The sequence below is a fragment of the Terrapene carolina genome, unplaced genomic scaffold (genome assembly GCF_002925995.2).
Source record: "Terrapene carolina triunguis isolate 2854851 unplaced genomic scaffold, T_m_triunguis-2.0 Scaffold66, whole genome shotgun sequence".
Classification (NCBI taxonomy): domain Eukaryota; kingdom Metazoa; phylum Chordata; order Testudines; family Emydidae; genus Terrapene; species Terrapene triunguis.
In genome coordinates this window covers 42,121,305-42,148,458 of record NW_020664417.1, presented here as the reverse complement: position 1 = coordinate 42,148,458, position 27,154 = coordinate 42,121,305, and the positions used below count along the sequence as shown (strand labels likewise).

At 41.3% G+C, this 27,154-nt stretch overlaps 1 protein-coding gene across 3 annotated transcripts in view; it reads right to left on the bottom strand.

The window, feature by feature from the left end:
* TENM3 (teneurin transmembrane protein 3) overlaps positions 1 to 27,154 on the bottom strand; it is a 665,511-nt gene that overhangs the window by 490,164 nt on the left and 148,193 nt on the right. For all 3 annotated transcript variants that reach the window (XM_024194541.2, XM_024194516.2, XM_024194527.2), the window contains exon 2: positions 19,205 to 19,507. In XM_024194541.2, coding sequence (XP_024050309.1) covers positions 19,205 to 19,436 — 232 coding nt within the window. In that variant the 5' untranslated portion in view covers positions 19,437 to 19,507. The remainder of the gene's footprint in view (positions 1 to 19,204; positions 19,508 to 27,154) is intronic.

The following is a 27,154-nucleotide window of genomic DNA, read 5'->3' as shown; positions in this document are numbered from 1 at the left end:
TGCAGTTCAACCACCACAAAACACACTGCACAACAGTGATCACAGTTTTTGGCCACACTTTTATTTTAGGTACTTTTATCCTCATCACGGTAGTGTCTGAGTGCTTCACAGTATTCATCTTCACAACACCCCTGTGAGTTAGGGATTTTCTATTATCCCCATTTTACAGAGAGTCTCTCTGTGCCACAGTTCCCTAAGTGACTTGCCTAAAGACACACAGGAAGTGTATGTCAGAGCAGAGAATTGAACCCAGGTCTCCCAAGTCCTAGGCTAGTGCCCAAACCACCAGACAATCCTTGCACTCACATCCCTAATATTATGGAAAGTGTCATGGGAACTTTAATGAGGAAAAGAGAAGAGTGCAAGTTTGAAGATTTCACATGAAAGACGGTTGATTCCCCACTACACACAGTAAACTGAACAACACAATAATAATAAAACCTAACATTTGCAGCATTTAGTGCTTCATATGCTCAAAGTACTGTGAAACATTAATGATTAATCCTTACATACCATTCTGAGTTACTACCATCAGATGGGAAAGTGAGGCACTTAATTTTAGTGACTCAGCAAAGGACACCTAAGGAGTCAATGACAGAAACAGGATATAGAGAACTCAATGAATCAACCCTGGGCCAGTGATTAGCACAAAGAATTGTGAATCAGGAAGCTTGCGCTCTTAATTTGTGACTGAGTCAACCTTGCAAGAACGTGAGCTTTCAAGGACACTAGGTATTTCAAACCTATTGTTTAGACTATTAATTTATCTTTTCCTGTCCTAACGTGTAGGATAGTGTTGACGTTATCACATTGAGATACTAGCCCAGAAGAGCCTACTCTCTGGGAAAGAATGCACATGATAGCAATGGGAATGGACACATGAGAAAGTAGGCCATCATAATTTACTGCCACTATCACTCTTCTTGTGCATCACTGTACTGTAATCACAATGCAACAGTAGAGATTTCTGAATTCAAACCCTTATTTTTCAGTTTCAAAATGTGGACTCAAAATGGTAAAGGTTGAGCATTTCTATTTTGTCACTAGATAATCTCCCTGATTTAACTGTTAATGCTGTTAGCTTCTGGGATGCTTTTCCAGTTTCTCCTTTGCTGCTCTACACAAGTATAATGAATATTCTCTAAAATACAACACACTATCACTCACAAGTGCATGATTTTTATAACAACTAAAAATATCAATAAGGACTACTTAAACATATATAGTACTGTTCACCCCTAAGGATCCTAAAAACACTTTATAGCCAAACAGATCTACAAACTAGACAAGGACCACTTCACTCACCACTGAAATGCAGCCATTTCTGGTGTGGAAAGTGGAAGCACTGTGTTTTGTGGGGAGGTTATATTTTGCTGGGTTTGGTTTGCATTTCTATATTCATATTACGTTAAACTTTGCTCATATTTGGTAAAAGTACAAAGACATTTTTAGCAATAGATTTTAGCAATAGAATAGAAAAAAAGGAATTTTGTTAATTTTTTTACTCCAAAATCTTGTGCTAAATATGTCTTTGAACTTGTACAAAATTTCTACAAAGTTTCACTTAACTATGAATATACTGCTAAGGAAACAATCAATATTTTCTACCCAGCTCTAGATAATACAAATAGAAGATGTAATCTCATGCATCTCAACGGATTGTTTTAACTTCAAAACCTGGTTGCTGGACCACTTCAATAACAACACCTTTAAAAATGATGACCAAAAAATCAGTTTGAATAGCTGAAATTTAATTAGAGTGGACGCCTGCATTTGGTTTTAGTTTTTAACAAAACATTATAAATGCACAAGTATTTATACCTGCACTTAAGGATAAAAGCCACATGGATGTATTTTTTGAGTTTCTACATCAAATAATTAGGGCCCTATCCCACATTATTTATGTTAATAAAAGTCCTGTTGATATCAAAAAATTTTGGATTTGCAAGTAATGCCAGGTTGGCCTTATAGTCTATATAGTGGCAGCTACTAGACTGCCCAGTCACAGAACTGAATTAAGGGAATACAGGGCTCTACATACCACTACATGGGGGTCCCTGTTCCCCACTTGGAGTTGTCTGGGGGCTTCCATAAGGTCAGATAAGCATCTAGATCAAAAATGGTATTTGCATTTTCATACTTATAATAATAGAAATGATCAAGATCCCAACTGCACAACTTCTGCTCACACTTGTGAACACTTATACAAGTACTCCTATTGATTTCAACCTATACATGTAAATACTCAATGAAATAAGGATTGCATGACCACATCCAAAATTTCTACATTTATAGAAAAATGGCATTTTATAAAACTGAATTGTGCATTTACAGCCTAGCTATTAATAGTTCTATAAATACTATATAGGAATTTATATGAATGCCTGCGAGCAATGGCAATGATGGTCTCTTGGATTTAAAAACTGAGAATACCTTTCAGTGACTGTACAGGATCAGGAGCAAAGCACTACAGGTCCATACCTTGGTCCCCAGCTCCTGAAATCAGAATCTCAGCTTTTTTTTTTTAAATTAAGATTCTAGAGGCTTCATGATTGTGAAGAAAAATCTGAAAATGTGACGCAAGGGTAACTGATGCAGTTGGTGATGTCTGCCCAAGTCTGATGGCTGTTTGAATCTGCAGAGAGCCTGAAACAATAGATCTTAGAGGTATGAACTTCTCTAGCACCCTCAATGGGGTATTAACTACAAGGTGTACTGCTCCAGGGTGCGGGTCACCCTGGCAGATGAATTTGTGGCAGAAGGAGAAGAGTGCAACGGGCCCTGCCCATTCATCAAAGCTGAAACACACCAGCAGCTGTGTGTGTACAGGGAGGCTTCCCTGCTTCAATCCCTGCTGTCCTGGAGGAAAGAGGGGGCCCTCCTGCTGTTCCTGGTGGAGAGAAGGGAGCCCTAGTACCATTACCTCTGCCACCCTGGCAAGGAAAAGGACCATTGCCACCACCACTCCAAATGGGGGGCAGAGCTACAGGGGTACATAGGACATGGTGTGCCAGGGCTCTGGATTAAATTAATCTAGTCCTGAACACTGACTTTGCATAAAGCCCTACAACAAGATGCTACTCAGGAAAATGGCATAATCAATTTAGAAAATATCTAATCCATTCTCCTTTCACAGGAAGGGGTTTTCAGATGGACAGAAAAGGAGGACTCAGCCTATCAATTCAGACATATTAGAGTATCCACAAGGAAATCTGGCCCAGATCCTCAAACGACCTACATATTTCAATGGGAGTTAGGTGTAGGGTGACCATATTTCCCAAAGAGAAAACAGGACACCTTGTGGGGCTAGCCCGAGCGCTCTCCCCACCCCACAGCACTGATTCCAGCCACTGCTGGCCTGAGCCCCCCTCCCCATGCGGGGCTGGCCCCTACACCAGGCTGGGGCTTGGCAAGAACAAACAGGACAAATGCCCACTTTTGTCAAAAAAGTAGGGATTGCTTGGACAGGGCTTAAAAAAGGGACTGTCCCAGCCAAAACAGGATGTATGGTCACCCTTGTTAGGTGTCTAAATATCTTTGAGGAGCTAGTACTTACCTCTTATCCTACAGATCCCAGGACACCTGCACAAATAAATGCCTTGACCTACACATCCTCCCTGGTAGTATGGTTCCCTGAAGGTCTGTATTACCACTGCCCCATGCTGTGCATGCATTCTGTAACTTCTCCACAAAGTGTAGAGTAGCATGAGTTTACTTTGCATTTGCCACCATGTTTAGTGAGAGGCCACCACGTACAGCAGCCAGGCCTGTGGAACCTCAATTCCATGAAGCCAGCATGGAGAAGTTTCCACAGGCCTGGAGGTTGGTAAAGACATGCTCTGTTGGCTTCACTCCACCATCTCCTTCTGAGGTTTTAATAAAATAAGTAATATTATGGCACCTTCAATCCAATAAACTCATTAGAATTTACAATGGAAGAGCTGGAACTAGAAACCTGACTCCCAGTCCCATGTTCTAGTCAGTAGGCCTTTTGAACTCCCCCGCCCCCTTTGCTACCACAGACTGAAGGGAAGCATATGTCCCTTACTCATATTCCATGTCTCACTCTTGAAGTCAACCTTGGATAACCATGTATGCTGTCCATTGGCTTCAACATTACTAAGAAAGAATGTGGGTTAACAGCAGAGATATACACCTCTTCCTGTCTATACACCAATGACCTGTCAACCAGACAAGACCCTAATAGCAAGAGTGGTTCCTCTACTTTACAGTACTTCACCTTGAGTCAGGCAGGAAGTCTTTGTGGAGATTCCCTGTCCATATTCAGAGAAGTCCCTACCATTATGATCAAGATCCTGACTACCTTACACTACAATAGGGTAACTGGGTTGAAGTCAGGGATTCTTCTCTGTAGACCCAGGCTCCACAAAACGCCTAATCAGGCATTCTCCAGCCAATAAAGAAAGAGTTGATCTCCCTCCAAAGAATAACTATTACTCTTTATGGCTGCAGAGACAGGAGAGCCATAGATCTTCCATGAGTCATCATGCACAAAAACCTAATTTCAACTAGATTGCTGCCTTCGAGAAAGTATGTATGTGGCTGAGTGAATGAGGGTTAGCACTAGCTGTACAACTAATCAAATTCAAGTGAAATGCTTATCTTAGCTGCACTCTGTAACAGAATAACTTCAAAAATCAACTGATTTTTATCACCTGCAAGCTGAAAACCAATTAATTTCTTATGGTCACTTTAAAAAGTTACTAGTACAGAATAATATGATAATATTACTTAGCACTTACAGTGTTTTTATCTTCAAAGCACTTTACAAACAAACTAATTAATCCTTACAACACCCCTGTGAGGTAGGTAAGCATTATTATCCTTATTTTATATAAGAGAAAACTCTGGCAGAAGGGTACATGATTGCTCAAGATCACTGAAATATCCAGAGAGTACTGGTGATACTGAGGTATCCTTTCAAATCTAATGCTCATACTGCAGAGTCCTGCTCTGGCATTTAATAAATATGAATCAAGCAGAAACACAGTGAGGTTTATTAAATGGAACTGAGATTGGCATGGTGGCAAGGTACACTGTATACAAGTTTAAAGCTGTCACAGATTCTAGGAAAATAGACCAAGGTGGAAGAGGATTACGTGGCTCCATTTCAGTAGGACAGCACTAAGCCACATATAACTGTTCAGACTTTCTGGTGGCTAACCTACAAAGCACATTGGTTTGGTTCCAGAAAGAACCACTTGCCTACTTTATGGCCAAAATTAGTTAACCATCAATAAGGCTTTTCAATGGAAAAGGCACGAGGGGGGGGGGGGGAAAGAGAGGAATTCCTATATATAACAATGGTAAGAAAGAGCTATTTAACCTGTGGGTTTAAATACAGGAGTTTAAGGTTGAATAAACATGACCATTGAAATCCTTTAATCCTGCAGTTGACATTTATGGTGACAGAAAAAGATTAATCATTTTGTTCTCTAAATGAATCAATTTGAGAAGCTAATATTTAAAAGTAATAAACTTTAAGTCACACTAATTAGGACTTGAGTTGTGATTAATGTACGCAGTCTTTCAAAACAATATATCTGCCTCACAAATGTTCACATTCTTTTAAATCAATCAATCAATCAATAAATAAATAAATGATCCAAGAAAACAGTACTTTTCAGTTCCCTTCTTTGCAAGGTGGGTGGATTCAGAGAGTGGGGAGATCAGAGAATTGCATTCACACAGGTGAGGAATGATAACATTCGCTATGATATAGCAGGCAGTGCACAAACCACCACATACAGCTTTTCTTGACTGCATCCCATATTTCTAATCTACAGCACTGGCAAGGAAAAAAGACCTGACTTTTAAAGACCAGCACCTTTCTCTTCACCTGCAAATATTTATTGGTGCAGTTAATGTAATTTAGTTGTTTAAGTATCCTCATGCAATAAATGGCACTAATGTACTCACAGGTATTTGCAGTCACAAAACTGAAGGGGGGGGGGAAAGGGAATTTGGGTTGAAAGCCAGGGACAGATAGTGAATTGTAATGTTTAGTGAACATTGCAAAGTCATTCCTGCTGCCAGCTACAAAGACCACATGCAGGCTAAATCACATTTCAACTCAAACCTTCAGAAATAAAAGTCTTGCATAACCTACGCATTGCCTCACCGAGGTTCTACAATGGAAGAGGACTCCTCTACCTCTGCTTTTGAGATTGGAGCACTTCTGATAAAATATGGTAATTACTTAGTGGAAATTCATATTTCATTCCAAAATCTGATCTGTACAGGCAGCCCTCAGTCCCTGTAAAGAAACCCTTTGACTTCAGTGGTATTCTACACAGGGGTAAAGGTCTTCCCATGTGGATCAGATTACAGGATCAGCACTCTTGCATGCAACAATATGACAGTTTGAAAGGGAACAACCACAATTTTAAGAAAAATCCAAAAGTATCAGACATTTTTAAGGTGTACTGTGAAATTTTCACAAAATATTCCAGTAATTGAAATTCTTATATATCTTAAATAGTAAGAATGAATATCTAATAGTGCAAGAAGAGAATATAGTTGGAAGAGTGGTAATGAGTCAAACACACGAGAAGCAAAATAAATGTAAAAGTGCTTTGTACAGATATGCTCAGCTATTAAGAAAAATATAGTGCAAACACTAATTGTATTTTATATAATGACATGAAGTAAACTTATATAAACAAACAAATAGGATTTTTAAAAAATAACGTCTTGATTAAAAATAACACTTGCACCCTTTGTGCTAAAAACTGTATTCGATTCTTTTTTCCAATCTGTTTTGGAATGTTTTCAGATATTTAAAGATGGCTGCTTTGTTTTAATTCTTTGCTCAGATATAGTTTAGTAAGTTATTTTTATACAAGTATTAGGGCATAATCCTGCTCTCACTAACATCAATTGGAAATTTTCTATTATTAGGGGAGTGCATTTGGCTTTCATTGAATGACTGCTCTTTATTATCTACCAGACAAACTTTAAGAATTATTTCTCTTTGTGTAAGAACTTCAAGTTTGAGTTCTGCACATTCTGCTTTAGTCCCTGATTGAGGAAGGTATTAAACCATGGGCTTAACTTTAAGCACGTGAACAGTCCCACTGAGTTCAACTGGACTACTTGTGTGCATAACCAGGGACTTAGCAGTAGCAGAATTTTTGTTATTCGCATCTTTAAATATCCTCCACCTTTTGCTAAAATTATCACTAGCAAATAAACATCCTCTCCCTCTCCAAAAAACTACAGGGTACCAAAATACATATTTTCCTTTTTGATGGTGAACATTTGCCTGAAAATTATGTCATCCAGTATCAAAAATTAGGTTGACAAAGATTAGCTATTTATTGAAAAATGCAATGTAAAACTGACTACATAAAATAATAATAAAAAATGTCCCCATTGACCTCAGTACAATTAGGCTTGGACTCGTTGTTTACATCAACTGGATGCTAGGGGCTGTTCTTTGAGGAAAATATCAGACTTTTTAAAAAAAGATTATTAAATTTGTCTTCAGTTAATTGTCAATTATTTCTCCACAATGAAGCTATTACAAATTATAAACACAGTAAATGAAAAATGATCTAACTCATTTAACAATTGAAAACCAAAACCTTGTACTTTGGCATCAAAATACACTTGAACAAGAATCTCTATCTTCCTTTAGTTACTAAACTGAGCAAAATACACAAAAAGCAGTTGCCTAAATCACACCTCCCTAAAAATCTGTATTTGATCTTTCAATTATTTTTATATTCCTGTAGCAGAGTGTGGCAGGGCCCCCTTGGCTCCTGCCTCTGCTAGGTTCACAAAGTCACTCTGATACCCTGGGGTTAGTAGCCACTGGTGCAGTTTATTCACAGACTTGTTCCCACCACCACTTCATCATATACAGTTGGCCCTTCACCATCTGCAGGCAGGAGGGACGAGCTACCTCCCTACTTCTGCTCCCTGCCTTTTCCCTTCCTTTCTGCTTCCCCATCTCCTGCCCAGCTTCCTTCCTCTGAGGGTTTTATACAGCCCCAGGCTAATTAGGTGGCAGATGTCTCTGCTTCCCCAATTAGGGCCAGGTTACCTCCAGCCAGCTCTAATTTATTCCTCGAAATGGGAGCTGGGCAACGCTTTGCCCAGCACCCTGTCACAATTTCCTTGTCCCTAAAATATACACTTAGGAGAAACTCCTTATGCAGGGGAATTCTCTGCTGGTGTACAGCTGACAGACATCCATTTCCCCAGCCCTGGCATGAGGTGGAGGGGATATGTTGGGGCAGGGTAGGGAGAGGGTGTAGTAGACCTCCGCTTTTACTTTATTTTAATTGTTTTTGTAGATTTTACTCCCCATTCACTTAGCAAACTTGAGGTTTAAATTAGGACCATTGGTATGTAGCTCTGTACACAATATGTATTTTTAAAGAGAAAACAAAAATATATATTGGAAAAATATCTTTTTTATATTTATAAAGCTTTGGAATGACCTGGGATACTTTTTTTTTTTTAAACACACAAAGTCGCTCTGCAAGACGAGGAGAAGCAAATTCTATTAGGTCAAGGATGACTCAAAGGGAAACTATCTAAGAATGCAAAACAAGCCATCAGTAACTTGACCCCATCAAACCTACAGGTAGTCCCCAGAGCTGCTAATACAGCAAGCATTAGATCAGGGGTTCTCAAACTGGGGGTAGGACCCCTCAGGGGGTCACGAGGTAATTACATGGGGCGTCGTGAGCTGTCAGGCTCCACCCCAAACCCCGCTTCACCGCCAGCATTTATAATGGTGTTAAATATATTTTAAAAATGTGTTTTAATGTATGGGGAGGTTGCACTCAGAGGCTTGCTGTGTGAAAGGGGTCATCAGTTAAAAAGTCTGAGAACCCCTGCATTAGAGGAAGCCAACAAGCCATACAAAAAAGACTTAAAAGACCAAACAGAAAGCCAAACAGGCCCGAATGTCATTACTAAAAACCACCACATTCCAGTCCTACAATTGCCAAACATACCCTATATTTGTGTATAAATGTTAGCTGCAATACTGTAGCACTGTTGTGAAGGAGATGAAGAAAAACACAACATAAGCTGCAACATGAGTATATCGAGCCAAGTTATATAAATGCACAACTTGGATATTTCACTGCTATTTTATTTATTTTTAAAAAAGATAATTCTCTGTTCAGACAACAATCCATGTGCACATTTAGTTAAGGCCAGAATTTTTTTTTATAATATCTATATAATAAGGTTCCAGGAGTTTATTAGATCTGAAGTCTATTAGGTCTGTTGAGTCAGTGTGGAGCAATGGAAACAACTACAAGCCCGGCTGAAGGCTCTTTTAGTTCAGAATATCACCAGGATGAATCATCATTGGGTTTCACAGTCTGTTATCTCCAGATTTTAAGTTCTCAGTCATTTTCAGTTTACAAATTACACCTGTGAGGTGTACAGCTATAGTAAGGCATGTGTCTATGCCATGCCAACTGTCCTAAGCTATTCTGATATCAGAGATAGCTCAACAAATCACCACCCTAACTCTACAGCTAATTTGCGTGCAACACATTTTCATTGTTATATGAGGTAGAATGGTGGATTACTTGGCTCGGCTCCCATGCACGCAAATCAACAAAAACGTCCCAACACAACCCTCGTACACACAAATCAACTACACACACACACACACACACACACACACACACACCAGTCCCTCACTGAAGCACACACTCCTCATCCACCACCTGCACAAATCCACAAAACTGTCCCAGCCCAACACAACCCACACTCAAAGCAACACAGCCACCCAGATACCCACACATCCAATAACCCCAAACATCACACTGAAGCCTAGAATGTCTGTTGAGTCAGTGTGAAATGATGGAAATAGCTACAAGCATGGTGGAGAGCTCATTTTGTTTAGAATATCACTTGGTTCAATCATCACTGTGATTTGCAGTCTGGCACTATCCTGTTTTTTTAACTTCCAAGTCAGTTAGCACTTTTTTTTTTTTTTTAAACACACAGATGCACCACCCTGGGCTTTCAATTTCTACTTATTATCATCAGGAGAGTGTCTAAAGTACACTTCAAAGAAAGGGTCACTCCTCTTAACTCAGCCCAAATAAAGTGATGGGCTGAAAATTATGGTCATAAAAAAAAAACAAAAAAACCAACTAAACTCACAATGACTTGAGGTTTGAACACTTTACAGAAAATAACGAATGCACTAATGTAGCTACTTCATCTGTTTATCCTCCTGTAAAAAAAGCAACAGGAGGGAGTCAGACTATGGGATTGATAATTACCTGTTATATGTACTTTGACATAAGTAGAGCTGGTAGAAAATTGTATTCCAAAACCGTCTCGAGAAAAAATAGTGCTTTTTAAAAATAAATTGCAGAAAATTTTTATTTCATTTATAATTTTCCAGTTTTTCCACTAAAGCATTTTTAGATTCTCAAAAAAAAAAGCTTTTGTAACCTAATGTCTATTCCATGCTAGGTGTGTGTGAGTGCCATGTGCACAGTTGCTGGAGATTTTTCCCCTCAGTGGTATCCAGAGGGCTGGCTCCAATGCCCTCTGAGTCAGGCACATATGCCCTGGTGTAAAGAGCACCGCTGGCCCCCACACCCTTTCAGTTCCTTCTTGCCAGTAATTCTGACAGAGGGGAAGGAGCGAGGGCCATGGAATGGACATGAGCAACACATCTCAAAGAACAACGGTTACAAAAGGTGAGTAACCATTTTTTCTTCTTTGAATGCTTGCTCCTGACCATTCATGCTAGGGAACTCACAAACAGTATCCCCAGAGGTGCGCTCAGAGTTCATGCACATGCTGACTGCAACACTGCTCTCCCGAAACTGGTGTAACCCCTTTAGGGTTTAGAGAGCATGGCCCCTTTAAAGCTTTTTCCTAAGGGGGAGGTGGAGCAGTGAGAGAAAGGAGGAAAACTCCAAGGGGTGGGTCTGGAGCTGGAGAGAGAAGGGCTGCAGCAAGCAGGCCCTCGCAAAGTAAAGCAGCAGGGCATCTACCTGAAGCCTGAGAAGGACAGGGCGGCCGATTAGGGACACCCCAGGACAGGAGCCAGCGGAGCACTGTGCAGGGGAAGAATCGCCCGAGAAGGACAGGCCGGAGCTGGACCCAGTATCACTGCTGCCCAGACCTGCATGGGGCTGTGAGTACTGGGGCTTGTTACTCTGAATTGGGAATAAGGAGGGAGGCTATCTAGTTAAGTGGGGAGGTGGTCACTCTGTGTGGCTTTGCAGAGAGCGGCAGAAGAGGGCACCAAAGGGGTTTGTTGGGGAATGTTTACTGGCACCGAAGATGACCAGGAGCACCCAAGACTCACCACTGGACTTTGCTCAGGACTCCTGAACTCTGTGTGCGGACACATTGCTCAGTGTCTGCCCTTTCAGACTGTGCTACCACTGGGCCCGTGGGGCCTTGGTTTGGATGCAACCCTGTTTTACCACTCCCCCTATATTTCCCCTTGTTATTTTTCTCCCCTCATCCCTCTGTAAATAAATATCTCCCTTTCTTATATCCATTGTACTTTTCCGGTGTGTGTGTGTTCACTCTGGGAGGTTTGGAACAGGTGCCCCTGGGGTAGAAGGGATATTTCCTGCTGCATTCCTGCGTGCGCCTTCTCTTGGCTAGAGCTGCCTGCAGAGCAGACTCCATCTTGGCCACGAGGGCGCTCAAGTTACACTGGCATCATCACAGGCCTGTTGGGTGATGGTGTAGTGTGACGTGAAGGTATGAACCAACGACCATGTTGCGGCTCTGTAGATGTCTTGGATTGGTACCTGTGCGAGGAATGCTGCTGATGAAACCTGGGCTCTTGTGGAATGAGTGGTCATGATGGCCGGAGGCGAAACCTTCGCCTGCTTGTAGCAAGTTCAGAAACAGGCGGTTATCCCGGACAAGATTCTTTCGGATGACACAGGTAGCTCTCATCCTTTCTGCTACTGCTACAAAAAGTTGCACTGACTTGCGGAAGGGCTTAGTTTTCTCAACATAGAAGGCGAGAGCCCGCCTAACTCCAATGTATGAAACTGACATTCCTTAGAGATCTTGTGAGGTTTTGGAAAGGAGACAGGAAGAAAATGTCCTGGCTGTTGTGGAAAAGCAAGACCACCTTTGGTAGATAGGCTGGATGGGGGCACAGCTAGACTGTGTCCTTGAAGAACACCGTGCAAAGGGGTTCCGACGTGAGGGCTTTTCTCTCAGAGACCCTTCTGTCCGAGATGATCACTACTGGGAAGGGGACCTTCCAAGAGAGAAGCTGTAAGGGGCACAATGCTAATGGCTCGAAGTGAGGCCCCGTGAGCCCCATGGGGGGAAGAAGGGGTAGATCGATTCGTGAACCTGAGGAGTCTTTCCATCCCCTTAAGAAACCTGACCATCATCTCATGGGAGAACACTGATCTGCCATACACTGGAGGTTGGAAGGCTGAGATGGCTGCTAAGTGAAGCTTAATAGATGAGAGAGCCAGACCTTGATGTTTAGGTAGAGCAGATAGTCCAAGATAGACTGCAGAGAAGATTGGGATGGAGAGAGATCCTGTTCGGATGCCCAACAAGTGAATGGATTCCACTTGGCCAAATAGGTAGCCCTGGTGGAAAACTTTCTACTACCTAGCAAGACTTGTTGAACCTGTCCCGAGCAGGCCTGCTCTTCAGGGGTCAGCCATGCAGCAACCATGCCATCAGGTGCAGGGAGGTGAGGTTCAGGTGAAGACAGAAAATATCATATTGCCTCTATATAAATCCATGGTGTGACACTGTATTGAATACGCAGGACACTTTATGATATTGTTGACACCAATATTATTAAATGTCAAGAAATCTGACCAGATATGCTGTGTGAGATATCTGCAAAAATGTTATAATTTGCCAAGTATGATAATCTTGTTTATATGTTTGTATCACCTTTGTATTATGAGTTATAGATATGTATGGCATGTCTGTATTTCCAAACTTGTGCTGTGTTTCTGGGTGACACCCCCAGACAGATTGGAATCAGCAGTAGGCCTGTTTGATGGCCCAAACAAGGAACATCTGCTGTACAATGAACCCATTTAAAAGAGCCAAGGACTATACCTTATGAGTCAGCAAGCCTGTAGGGGCATGCCTATGGACAGAACTTTAAGGGCTTTCCATGCCATGTACTGGGCAGCTTGTGTTTGGAACAAAGGAAGTACAAGCCACATGGCAAAAGACTATAAAAGGCAGCTTTATCTTTTCCAATTTGTCTTCAATCCTGCTTTTTACCTCTGGAGTGACTTTTCTACAAACTGAAGCTCTGAACAAAAGACTGAATGACCCACCCAAGCTATGAATGTGTTTCAGAGGGACTTTTAAGCCACCAAATTCAACAATACTGCTAAGAACCTGATATATGGACTTTGATTCTCTCTGTATGTATGATTGCTTTACCATTTAACAACTCTCTTTTTGTTCTTTTTTCTTTATAATAAACCTTTAGTTTTAGATGCTAAAGGATTGGCTGGCAACATTGTATTTTGGGTAAGATCCAATATTGACCTGGCAATGTGGCTGACCCTTTCGGGTTCAGAAGAACATTCTGTAGAGTGAAAAGAATTTTTAAATAACTCCTCACCTTACTGCACCTAGGTGCTGACTGGAAGCCAAAGAACTGGAATGCAATGAAGGGGGCTGTGTGATTTCCTTTTTTTGATAATTGATAACCAGTGTGGGGGATCAAAAGCACCGTTTGTGACTGGCTGAAGAGTTTAACTTCAGTGTTAATCACAAGTTTTGGGAGTGCCTGCTCTCCCTTTTGCAGCCTATCCTGCCCTTGGCATTTCCAGTGAGGGCTACCCTGGCACCCCAGGTCACACATGGTATGCCCATATCTTGAATTCTGTGTGCACATGTGGTCACCCCATCTCAAAAAATATATATTGGAATTGGAAAAGGTTCAGAAAAGGGCAACAAAAATGATTAGGGGTATGGAACAGCTTCCATGTGAGTAGAGATTAATAAGACTGGGAATTTTCAGCTTGGTAAAGAGACAGCTAAGGGGGGATATGATACAGGTCTATAAAATCATGACTGGTGTGGAGAAAGTAAATAAGGAAGTGTTATTTATTTCTTCTCATAACATAAGAACTAGGGGTCACCAAATGAAATTAATAGGCAGTAGGTTTAAAATAAACAAAAGGAAGTATTTCTTCACACAATGCACAGTCAACCTGTGGAACTCCTTCACAGAGGATGTTATGAAGGCCAAGACAATAACAGGTTTCAAAAAAAGAACTATATAAGTTCATGGAGGTTGGGGAGGGATGGTGTCCCTAGCCTCTTTTTGCCAGAAGCTGGGAATGGGCAACAGGGAATGTATCACTTATGATTACCTGTTCATTCCCTCTGCAGCACCTGGCATTGGCCACTGTCTGAAAACAGGATACTGAGCTAGATGGACCTTTGGTCTGACTCAGTATGGCCATTCTTATGTTCTTATGAAATCAAGTCCAGACGGGGTGGAAGCACGAGTGGCGCTGTCACTGAGAGGTCCAGAAGCATCCTGAACCAATACTGGTGTGACCACGCTGGAGCTATCAGGATAAACTTTATCTTGTCCCATTTAATTTTTAGGAGGACCTGGTGAACCAAGGGGATCAGTGGTAAGTCATATAGTAGGCTGTATGCCCAGGAGAGCAGGAAGGCATCAGAGAGGGAGCTCATGCTGTGCCCGTGCAGCAAACAGAACTGATGGCATTTCCTGTTCTGTCTGGTGGTGAACGGGTCCACATGGGGAGGCCCCCATTTCTGGAAGATAACACTGACAACTTCCAGATGCAGAGGCCACTCGTGGTGAGAGGAAAAGGATCTGTTGAGGTGATCTGCCAGCACGTTTCAGACTCCTGGGGGATGTGACGCCTTGAGATGAATAGCATGTTTCACGCAGAAGTCCCACAACTGGAGGGCCTCCTAGCACAGGGCTGAAGATAGAGCCTCCCCGTGCTTGTGAATGTAAAACATTGCTGCTATGTTGTCCGTCAAGACCTGCACCATTGTGTGGTCCATCAAGACCTGTCCATTAAGACCTACACCCACAAGATGTGGGAAAGGAACATCTGGCAAGCCCTGAGTTCCCTGACCTTTATATGCAGGGAGAGTTCTTCCTAGGACCAGAAATCTGGGTCGTGAAACTGCCGAGATGGGCTCCCCACCCTCGGTCTAACATGCCTGAGACTAAGATTACTGATGGATGAAGGGCAGCAAAGGGTACATTACAGATCCTGGGTCTCTCCACCAGGTCAGCGAAGCAAGGACTGGAGACGGAATTGTGAGTATTGAGTCCAGGTGGTGTCTTCTCAGGGAGTAGACCAATGCCAGGCACATTTGAAGGGATCTGAGGTGTAGCCTCCATGTGATCCAACAGCTTGAGGCAAACCTGAACGGTCTTTAGTGGGTGGATTCTGACCTTGGAAATCAGGTCCAACATAGATTGGAAACAGGCTTCCGGTAGGGAGGCTTTGGCCTGAGTCTAATCAATCACTGCCCTGATGAACTCTGTTCTCTGAACTGGGACCAGACTCAGCGCTTGGAAGGTACTGGACTGATGTTGCGCTGCCCCTGAGCCTGCGACTGACCTTTGATCAGCCAGTCATTGAGGTACAAGTACACTTACACACCTCAATTCTGGAGGAAGGCTGCCACTACCACCATATACTTTATCGGCAGCCCCACAGGTCTTCATGGACTGACAGGAAGAGTGGCGAAATGGTAGTGGTGTTGCCCCACTATGAACCTGAGCAATCTTTTGTGACCACGGAAGATAGAGATGTGCCATAGTCCTGGCTGCTGAGTTGGCCGCATCCAGAGCTGGCTGCAGGGAGATCTTAGCCACAGTCTTGCCCTCCTCTAAGATGGCCGCAAATTCTGGCCTCAATTCCTGTGGGAGGACGTCTTTAAATTTGGACAGCGAGTTCCACAGATTAAAATCTTACCTCCCCAGTAGAGCCTGTTGGTTGGAGATACATAGTTGGAGACTGCCTGCTGAATACAACTTTTTGTCCAATTAGGTCTAGTCTCTGAGCGTCTTAATTTTTGGGGGTAGCACTCTACTGCCCTGTCTGTCTCACTCATTTGCCACCAACACTATCAGGGATCCCAGTGGAGGGTGAAAGTAAAGGTAGTCAAACCCGCTTGATGGGGCATAGTATTTCTTCTCTGCCCTCTCGGAGATGTGGGGCAGAGAAGAAGGGGCCTGCCACAGTGTCTTAACAGGCCCGAACATTGCTTCATTTATGGATAAGGCTACTCTGGAAGCGGCAGGCTGTGCGCCGACTCCTTAAATTCTTTCACTTTCAGACCGAAGTTTGCCACTTTTCAGGAGGACCTGGTGGGCCCTGAAGTCCTCTTGAGAAAGCAAGATTCTAGGGCCTGCAACTGTCTCATCCGGGGACAATGAGAAGGAGGCCTGTGGCGAAGGAGGGGCTCCCCCCTCTTCTTTTGCTTCCACTACATCCATCACAACCACTTCCTGAATGTCAGCGCCGGGATCGGGGCTGGAGTTAGGGTCCAGTGCTGGGCGGGAAGAGGTGGTGGCCCACCTTTCTGACACCACAGAGTATGAGCGGTGGGAAGGGAACCCCCATACTGGGGGAAACCCGCAGGGGTTCCAGTACTGCCACTGCATCAGCCAGTGGCCCAGTGACCAGGTGCCAGCGGGAGGGCCAGTACCGAAGTCCGGAGGCTGGGTACTGGTAGGTCTTGGATGGAGTGAAGAATTCCCCTTCCGACTCCAAAGAGGGTTCTTCCCCTTGGAAACCAAGACAGTGCAGGATCCGCTTCCGCCACCGGGCAATGCTGAGAGTGTTGGGATGGTGACTGATGCATGGGTACCATGGAGGGCTTGCCTCTGAATGGTGCTGCGGTGGTCGGTACCAGAACAGAGCTTGCCAAACCTTGTTCCCTTCTGACCCTAGTCACCCTAGCCAGCAGGAGTCCTTGAGAGGTCGACAGGATCAGGAGTGACAGCAGATCCTTCGCTGCCTGAAAGGCCTCTGGTGTTGAGGGGACCAGCAACCGTCTGGGCCCACGGCTGCTCCTGGGAGTCGATGGTGCGTCCTGTACCAGAGTTGGTGCTCTAGGTGGAGTCTGTGGAGCCATCAGTGGCTTGGGGGAGGACGAATGGCCTGACGCAGATCTCACTATGCCAGTCCCTCCCTGCTTGTCTCTCTTCAGCACCAAAGAATGCTCTAAGTGCACTGTTTCTTACGTTTCTTCCTCTGCACCAAGTATGGAGAATGGTGCTGGGAAGAACACGGTGCCGGGGAAGTGCTCCACACAGATGCCAAAGTACTCTGCACGATTCAGATAGATTCAGTTCCGAGGCTGGTCTGAGGCCCGTCTCCATAAGAATGGCTTTCAGACAAACGTTCCTGTCCTTTCTGGTACAGGGTTTGAAGTTCCTGCAGAACTGGCCCTTCTCTTTGACATGAGACTTCCCCAGACACTTTAGACAGCTAGTGTGCAGGTTCACTAACTGGCATCAGCTTGCTGCAAGAGGCACATGGCTTCAAGCCTGGGAACCGGGGCATATCTAGCCCCGCGGGCAAAAAGTCCCTCGACAACAGGGACAACCACTAACACTACTATATTCACTAACTCTAACGAAGAACTATATACATCAACTATGATAACTATACAGAATATGAGAAAGGAAGTCCAACCACTGGAAAAGAAAGCCTTGCCACAGCAAGAAGAATCATTCCAGCAATCATCACAAGCAGTAAGAAGGAACTGAGTGGGCGCAGGGCTGGCGGCGCCCCTTATACCAGCGCATGCATACACACGGCTCCAGAGGGTGCTAGGGCCCTATAGATACCATTGAGGGGAAAATCTCCAGCAATTGTGCATGCGGTGCGTGCACACTTAGCATTGAACAGACATGAAAAACCACTTGAATAAGAAAAATCAGTTTTTTGTTTTTCGTTAAACGATAAATTTAGGTGAAAATTTTAAGGAACAGATTTCCCCCCCCCCCTTTGGAAATTTTGGCAGAATTTTTTTTTCCTGCAAGCTTTAATTCTAAGGTCCCATTCACCTTTTTCCTATGATTCTGGTGGTAACCATGATCACTTTAGGAGTCCTACCATAGCCACTGGCTTCCACTTGGCATAGAGGAGGACAAAAAGAAAAATCTCTCAGCCAGATTTTTTAAAAAAGTCATGATTTTGATAAATTTCAGAAAAGTAAAACCAGAGAATACTTCACTGTGGAGAAAACTTCCTTTTCTACCCATGAAAGCCATTTCTCCCTCACACAAAAAGACAAACATACAAGGACTGGACTTTTTACACAGAGTTCGTGTCAGCTCCAGATCTTTTCTTTTCAGGTAATGGGATTTCAGCACTGTATACCTTTCATCATTTTGTTTCTTAATTAAATTAATGGACCACTAATTAAAAGTGCAGGAATGACAGTCCAGGAGACTAAAATTCTGTATCCAGGGTTTATGGAGAGTGACAGTGGAAGCTTCCATATGCTGCTCAACTAATTCACATCTAATCAAACTGGAGAAGACCATCCTTAGGTTTAATCCTCATGTCTTTTCAGACTTTGACCTTGTTGAAAAGCCAACAATGGTGTAAGTTAGTGCTAGTAGTTTTTCTGTTCTGGATACCCGTCCACTAGAAATAGACCTTAACTATGAACCAATTTCACCCTGGCCACCCAAAAGCTGTAAACAGTACAACATAGTTTTTACTGCCTTGGTGACCTATAGGAGAAAGACATCATTGCATTATTATACTTCTGCACAAAACATACTGATGTTGTTTAGTCCCTTGGGACAGAGGTTTTATTTATTATTTATCACCTTGTATCTATGCATAGTTTTAAGCACATTATATGGACATAACACTGAGCAAGGTGACAATCGGATGAAGTAGAGCTGTAGTCTAATAATCTTAACATTGGGCAAGGATTCAGGACACCGGAGTTCTGTTCGCAACTTTGTCACTGACTTGCTACTTGACTTTAGGTAGTTTACTTAATTTGTTCGGTCTCTTTTTCACTATCTTTAAAGCAGGGATAATAATGAACTATAAATTAAATGTACTACATATATTATTATTATTATTATTATTAATAAAACTATCATGACAACATACCCCACCCAGAGACGAAATGCCTCACTGACACACTAACCAAACTGTGCATATTGTTAGTATTAGAACACTTTACCTACCTTGCCTGGTATACTCATCTGCTTCCCTGTGGACTAAGTCCTTTACCCGGTTTCCATACAACAACCTGGAGGAATCATGATCAAAAGCTTTCAGGGTTTCACTTGAACTGTATGACTTCTGTGTAGGCACTCTGCACTCCTCATTTTCTGCTGAAGAATTTGTGTAACGTCGTTCTTTGTCTCTTCTGCTCTTTGTCAGGGAGCAATAAGGCCTACGTTCTTTCACATCCATACTTCATTCCTTCTGTATGCACATCAGCCCAGCTTACTTGAAACTCTTCTCTACATTTAATTTATGTCCACCTTTAAGAAGATAAAAATATATATATTATAATAATACATCAGTGGTCATCTAATTCCGGAGAGTTCTCCACGTCTTTCTGACACAGAAACAAAGTTCCTATTTATAAAAAAAATACAGTTCAGCAGTATCTGAAACACAGTTCTATGTTGTTCATAAGACACACAATAGTTTAATTTTTCAGCAGCATGCCTGATAGATTAGCCAAGAAACCCATTAACAATAACAGAAGTTACAGTATACATCTAATCTGCTGTGTGCAAGTGAGTGCACCAAAAACGTAAGCTCAAACTGCATTGCCAAATTCAACTAGAAACCCTGAAATAAAATATTTCTGGGTTTCAGCACAAGGAAAATATCTGCTATTTGTTTTTTCTTCTTTTGAAAAAGATACACCAGTACATGCTTTTAAGGGGAGCCTGACTTTTTCCTACCCACGTGGATCTTCTGTTTCAGTGTCTGTTTCTGAAATGTAAAAGTTTAATTTCAATGTTTTTTGTTGCTGTTTATGTGTTTAGAAAATTGTCCTTTAGTGAGAACCCAAACCTAGTATTTCATGACAGGCTACTGAAACATAAGCACAACACAGGCATTGGGAAGAAGTTCTCTCTGGTTGTGCATTTCAGTGTGCCTACTCCTGGATAAAAGTTGTAATACTGCAAATTTAAATTCACATTGCAAATATAAATCAGAAATCATTTTTCTAGTCCTCATATCTTGAAGGGACACTGTAAAGATAAAAAATATATTTTTAAAATCTAATATATTTCTTATAGTTACTGATGTTTCCTTACTATATTTCCAGTTTCATTCAGTTTACACTGAGTACTCAGTTTCACTTACAAGTTCTCATACACAAAGCTCAGGCATTTGGTTTTCTAACACAGAAAGAGATTGTTTAAAAATATTAAACATTTCCATTGTCATTTTACATAAAAATCATTCATGTTAGTTTTTGCCAACTATTTAAAAATGTGTATAAATACTATATATAAACAAAACCTAGGTCTGAGGAGTCAAATATCTGACAATGCCCTATAAGCTGAGGAGCTGCTGTTTCTTATATAATGTGTTGTGTGTTAAGGTTATTTCCTTTGTCTTCAGGAGGAAGACTATGAGCTCTCTCTCTCCTTGGAGCCCTTCTCAGTTCAGAATATTTAAAGTACCACAAAATTATTTTACAAAGAGTGATGGTAGCAGCCATTCCCTTTGTGACAAAGGATTAAAATGACAATGTACAGTGAATATCACAAAGCAATATCAAACTGTATTTTCACTCTCTGTTCTACAAAACCAAGGTTGCTTTAGATCAGTTCACCTATTACATTTTTAAACATATTTCATTTCAAACAAACTAATTAATTGTCTCTCTTAAAATGATTCTAAGCAAGTATTTGATTTACTACTGAACTGTAATTCAAATTTTTTAAATGAAAGGTGTTTTATCATCCTATCTAGTTTGAAGTTCTCTACAAGGCTCTCACATTTCTTGACCTACGTGAATCTCAATTTAGGAATTTCAAGATAAAGTGCAAAATTACATGGAATACATATATACTAAATACAGAGCTAAATTTTTTTTCATTTAAGCAAATTCCCTTTTACATTTAGGGCAAATTTCAAATATACTTTACACCTCTTTTTTCATGTCAAAATGTTTGTTTTTCCTAGCACAAATACCAGTTGATATAGGTACAATGATACTGTTCACTGAATCTAGGGATACCGATATGTGCAGGCACATGTAGTCCAGGAATTAAAGATTAATCTTTCATTAAAGATTATGTCATGTGATTAAATCTCCAGGAATACGTCCAACCAAAATTGGCAACCTTAAGTGCAGGTTATGTTTTAAATCCTTTTATATGAAACACACCGACCTACATTTTGTGATTAAATACTTTTCTCCCCAGACTGCTGAATATTAAATGACCCTGTTCCTTTTATTTAAAAATAGTTGTCTAAACATTTTAGACATTTTCACGCTGTCATATTATGAACATCTTCACAAATAAGCTGTATTTTTTCCCTCTCCTCAGGAAAAACCATTGATAAACTGCAGAGGTTGTCAGTTACTATATCTGCTCAGATCTCACACCATAAAATTATTAACATGATTTTTTAAAAAACATAATAGAGCTGCTTTAAGTTATCAATAAACAGTTATTTTAGGATATTCCATATCAGCATGTAGACTTCATATGGAAACATCTCTTTTTTAGCCATATACTTCAGGATATCTAAAGATCTTTTTTATTCTTGGAATCTCTAAATTGTGCCATGAGAAAATCGATATACAGTACTAACCATCAAAGATAAGATCAATATGATTTTTTTTTTTAAGAATCTTCAAGCTTCTGCAGTATTTTTGCAAAATAAAAACAAAGCCCTGTGTGTAATGCTTTCCATGACTATACAAAGCTGAAAATCCTCAAAGATTTAATCTACACTATAGTGTTAGGAACTACTGATCTGTTTCACACAGAATCAATGAATTCAATACAACTTCAAAAGGCAGTTTTCTGGGTTATCTACTGCCTCTCCAGGCTAAGAATGAGAAGGCTAGAAAATACAAGCTGGTTAATAGCACCAAGTTATTGGAATACTTTCATGGCAATTATACTGTCATCATGAACTAGGAAGATACCGTGGACACCATAGTCATGTTTTGCATAAGACATTTAGCTCCTGTGAAATGCTGAGTGCTCCAATAGCCTGATCCTGCACATTTTGAATTTAAAGGTAAAACACATGCTATCTTTAATGGCCCCAGTGAAGTCAATTCGAGTTGATTGCCTTCAGCCCCTTACAGGAAGAGCTCAGCATCTTGCAGGATCAGGCTTTTAAAAATTATTTAATCATTGGCTTATGTAAGTGTAAAGGACTGTTGGCCCCTTACTGAAACTTAGTGCAGGTTTTTAGTTGGCCCTATCCCAGGACCAAAGGAAAGGGGAAGGGCCTATGAGAAATCAAGATACTGAGACTGACAGTCCCCAGAGTCAATGGGGAGGGGCCAATGCTGCTGGTTAGCCTGACTGACAGGACAGGCAGGCCAATGAGCCAATGTCCTCCATATAAGCTGGAGCTGCCTGAGCCAGAGCAGAGCAGAACAGCAGCCAGAACCAGAGGGGGCCAAAGAAACAGCCCAGAGAGGAGAGCCGAAACAGCCAGGACCAGAGCAGCAGCCCAGAGAGCAGAGCAGAGCTGAGCTGGAGACAGAACAGCAGCAGTGCTGAGGCAGAGTGGGGTGGGGACAGCCCAGTGCAGTGTGCAGCTGGGAAGGGGAGGGGGGGACCCTGGACAGGGAGCCCAGCACAGGGAGACGCCAGCAGACAAGAGGTCTTGCAGGCCAGACTTGGAGGGGGATTATATCCCCAACAGGAGGACCAATGCTAGGAAGAAGCCTAGAACCTGAGGATGTATAGCTACTACCAGACCAAGTGTCTGATCTGCAGTATCACTGCAGTGCAGCAAGGGCCTGGGAAGGCGGCCTGCGATGTGTGAGAAACTGACTGTGAAGTTTCTTTGAGTTCCAGAGACTGCCATTTGTGGTGTCCACATCCCCCCAAAGCATAGTTACTTGTTGTTCCCTTTAGCCTTTCCCATTTTTTTCTAATTTTATTATTAGTTGCTGTTTAATAAATTGTGCATTTGCTTTGAACTGTATGTAGTGATCAGTGAGACAGGAAAGCATCCAGTGCGAAGAGGGTATCCGGAGTGGGGACACTCTAACCCCTGTCCTAAGTGACCTCGATAAAACTGGAGGTCAAATCCCCCAGGAATCCTGGGCCCAGCCTTGTTGGGGTTACCAGGACTCTGCCACATGGGGGGGAGGAAGGGTAGTCCTCGAGGTCAGGTAGGCTTCTGGGTAAAGGTAGTGGGAGCAAGGACTCAAATCCTTTTGCTAGCCAATTCCACCGAAGTAGCATATAAGCCAGGCAAGTTCCCCACAATTGCGGGACCATTCCCCCACTTACATGAGGTAAATCTATAGAATGGAAGAACAGAAGGAAAGTTGTCAGAAAGAGAAGCCATGTCTATACATTCAGCGCTGCAGCGGTGCAGCTGTACCAATACGCGTCTGATGAAGATGCTCTATGCTGACAGGAGAGAGCTCTGCTATCGGCATAATAAAGCCTCCACGAGTGGCAGAAGCTGTGTCTTTAGGAGAAGCTCTCCCGCCGACATAGCGCCGTGCACATGAGCGCTTATGTAGGTTTAATTTATGTTGCTCGGGGGGCTGTTCATTCATACCCCTCAGTGACATAAATTATGCTGCCATAGTCTGTAGTGTACACATAGCCAGAGAGGAGTCAAAAGAGAGACTAAAGTCTGGTAAATATGCCTAATCTAGCCAGCAGTAAAAATCTTTCTGCACTATTCCAACTATGAGACAAAACATTAATCGAGAAAACTGTAGATAGCACTTGAACTACAAAACATGCATTTTTTCTGAATTCAGAAGGGCACTGCATATTGAAGTCTAGGTTATCTGTCAACAAAGACAGGTCAAGGAAAGGAAAACTTGCTGTTGGCTTTGTAAGGCTTCTTGTCAGGGTTCTTGCTGCACTTCATTTTTTAGAAGTTCTTTCTACTACAGCACTTTCTCATTATTGCATGACATTTTCACCCTGTCATACTATCAACATCTTCAGAAATAAACTATATTTTTTTCTCTCAAGAAGACTGAGTATTTTTTTCTCAGCAAAAACCACTGATAAAGTGCAGAGGTTGAGGTTGTCAGTTACTGTATCTGCTCAGCTCTCTCACCATAAAATTATCTTTAGTGGTTATTGTGTTAGCAAGTTTTCCAGCAACTTTAAGTGACCCCTTGGTCATCAAACTCTAAGATATTTTCATTTTCCTTTTATTTTGTGTTGCATGAGCTGCATCCCAGTTACCTGAATGCACTGACTATTCTCCTTCTACTATGCCTTATATTAAGCACACATGAAATAATAAAGACAATACAAAAGCTCAGGGGAACAGAGTGACTCTAATTTGACACATGAACAGTTTTCTTGACAAATCAGATTAAAGTTTTAAACCTAATAGAATTAAACCAGTTTTAGAACATATTACAGAAACATTTGCCTTCACCTTCAAGTAATACTTTTCCCATATGTCAATATTTATGGTCTACCAAATAGCTTTGTCCCAATTAATGGAACAGAAACAAGAATTTTCTTAGTACAATATTTACAAAAAGACATTCAGCTACTAAATCATCTAGCCTCAAAATGACATTAAAATGGCTAAGTCGGATACTGCTGCTCATTTAAATAACCTTCTCCACAGTATTTTTACAGATCAAAGATTTCATATAAGAACCTAGCATCTCTGGCTCATGAATACAGAGCAAGCACATGCCATGTATATAATTGAGTACAGTTTTTAATTTCCTGGGGACACCATATCTCCTGGCATACATGCAGAGTTTTTTGGGTTTTCATCAGTCTTTTTACTAACACCCTGCTATAATCTCTCAGTCTGCACCTGCTATTGTGTGTATAATAGCATACCTTGAAATGTTCTGCATATACTGAAGGACATGGACAATGTACTGGCTGACGTATGTCCATATTTCAATTTGCTATGATAACTTAAATCTTGATTTGGTGTTTGAACCACTGGATATTACAGCCTCCTGTAATCTTTTGAATCATCTTACCAAGCTAATGACTTCTTGTTTTTAATAATAAAGGAGAAATGTACACCAATTTCTGTGCTGGTATGGCAACATTGCTATATTCTTTTTAGTCTTATCTAAAGATACCCATTCAATTTGGGGTTACCATCAAATACCTACCAAGGACCCAATCCTGAATTCTTGGATCCAGGATCAGTTTTGGCTGCACCAAGGAGACAGGATTGAGCCATATATGGCTAATTTATAGGAATCCCAAACTGAATGATTATCTGAAAATATTCGTTTTACAAGAACATACAGTATGAGTTGCTATGCCAGGGCAGATCATTGGTTTATCTAGTCTAGTCTCCTACCTTCACCTGCAGTTCGCACCTGGTGTTTTGGATGAATGTTTAAAACTCCCATAGTGCTAAATCACAGTGTGAAAAATTCTCTCTCAATCTTTACATGTGGTGAGCTATGGCCTGAAGTACTAGGGTCAACACCTCTTGTAACATTTTTACATAATTAGAATAGCAAATGGTATTCTTGTTCAGAGATATGTCTAACCATTTCTTGCAGCTTTCTAAACCACTTGCCTTAATTTCCTGAGGCAAATGAATTATACATGTGGACAATACATGGTATAAAAATATTTCACTTTAGTCATTTTAAAATCTTGCATTCCATTTTCTGATCTATAACATGATGAAAGGACACAATCATCAAAACACCATCATACTTCTTTCATATCTCCTACTACTGCATACCTTGCCAGACTAAATAATGCCATTCTTTTTAATCTTCTCATACAGGGCATAGTCCAAAGCTGACTGAAGCTTTGATTTGGGCTCAAACTGTATACATCTCACCAGGGGTGCTGGAACAATTTGTACAGTGGGGGTGCTGTGAGCCATTGAATCAAACAGTAAACCCTGTATATAATGGAGACCACTTGAAGCCAAGGGGTGCAGCAGCACCCCTAGCACATATGCGTCCCACCAACAGAACTACACAAATATGGCCCTTCTTTTAATGACCTTTTTGAGATCTTTTCTATTTCACCTGCTTTCTTTTCAGGCTGAGGAAATCAAAATTGAATGCAATATTCAGGAGATGAAATTCTGCCACCCTTACTCCTGCTGAGAAGAGACTCACTCTGAGCAGACCTATTGAATTCAATAGGACTATATGAGTAAGACTATACTCAAGGTGAATATGGGTGGCTGAATCTGACCCAAAGTAAGAGTTATACTAATATTTTATTGCAGTGGTCTCCAAACTTTTTTGATCACGCACCCCTATCAGTAAAAAATCTTTGAGCATGCAACCCCAATATATGTATATTTATGTATAAATTATATACATGTACTACTGTACTAATATATTATGTACATTATAAAACAAAAAATAGAAATTAAAAAAGGATGAGATAAAGATGAAAAACAATATTTTTTTTTTTTAAAAATTATTTATTAACGGTACAAAAAACCTTTTTGCTCTCACTAAAATAATATTATTATTAATAGTAATACTTTTTAGTGAGGGCAATGTGATTGAATATGCTTCATTATTTCTGAAAATCTTGGTTTAACACTTTGTGATACAGCGATTCGAAGGTCTGGTTCTAAGTTCAGTTTATTTCGCACCTTGGTTTTAATGGCTGTCACAGCTGAAAAAGTTGCCTCACGAAGATACGTAGATCCAAATGGAAGAAGTGCATAGTTGGCTGCGCTTACTAAATCATGATACTCATTTTTCAATCCCATCCACCAATTATGCAAAGGTTTTTGTTGAAATTCAGCTAGTAAATTTCCATCTTCCCTGATGTCAATCAGTTGTTCTTGCAAACTAATCGGAAGGTCTTGCATTTTTATATTTTTAATAAACGGGTTCAAAACCCACTGAAACTCTTCATTTGGAAGATTTTTAAACCGGTTAGAAAATTCTGTTTCCAAGTTTTTTAAGTGTGCAGATATGAGAGTTTTTATAGGTGACACACTTACATCGTTTTCAGCAA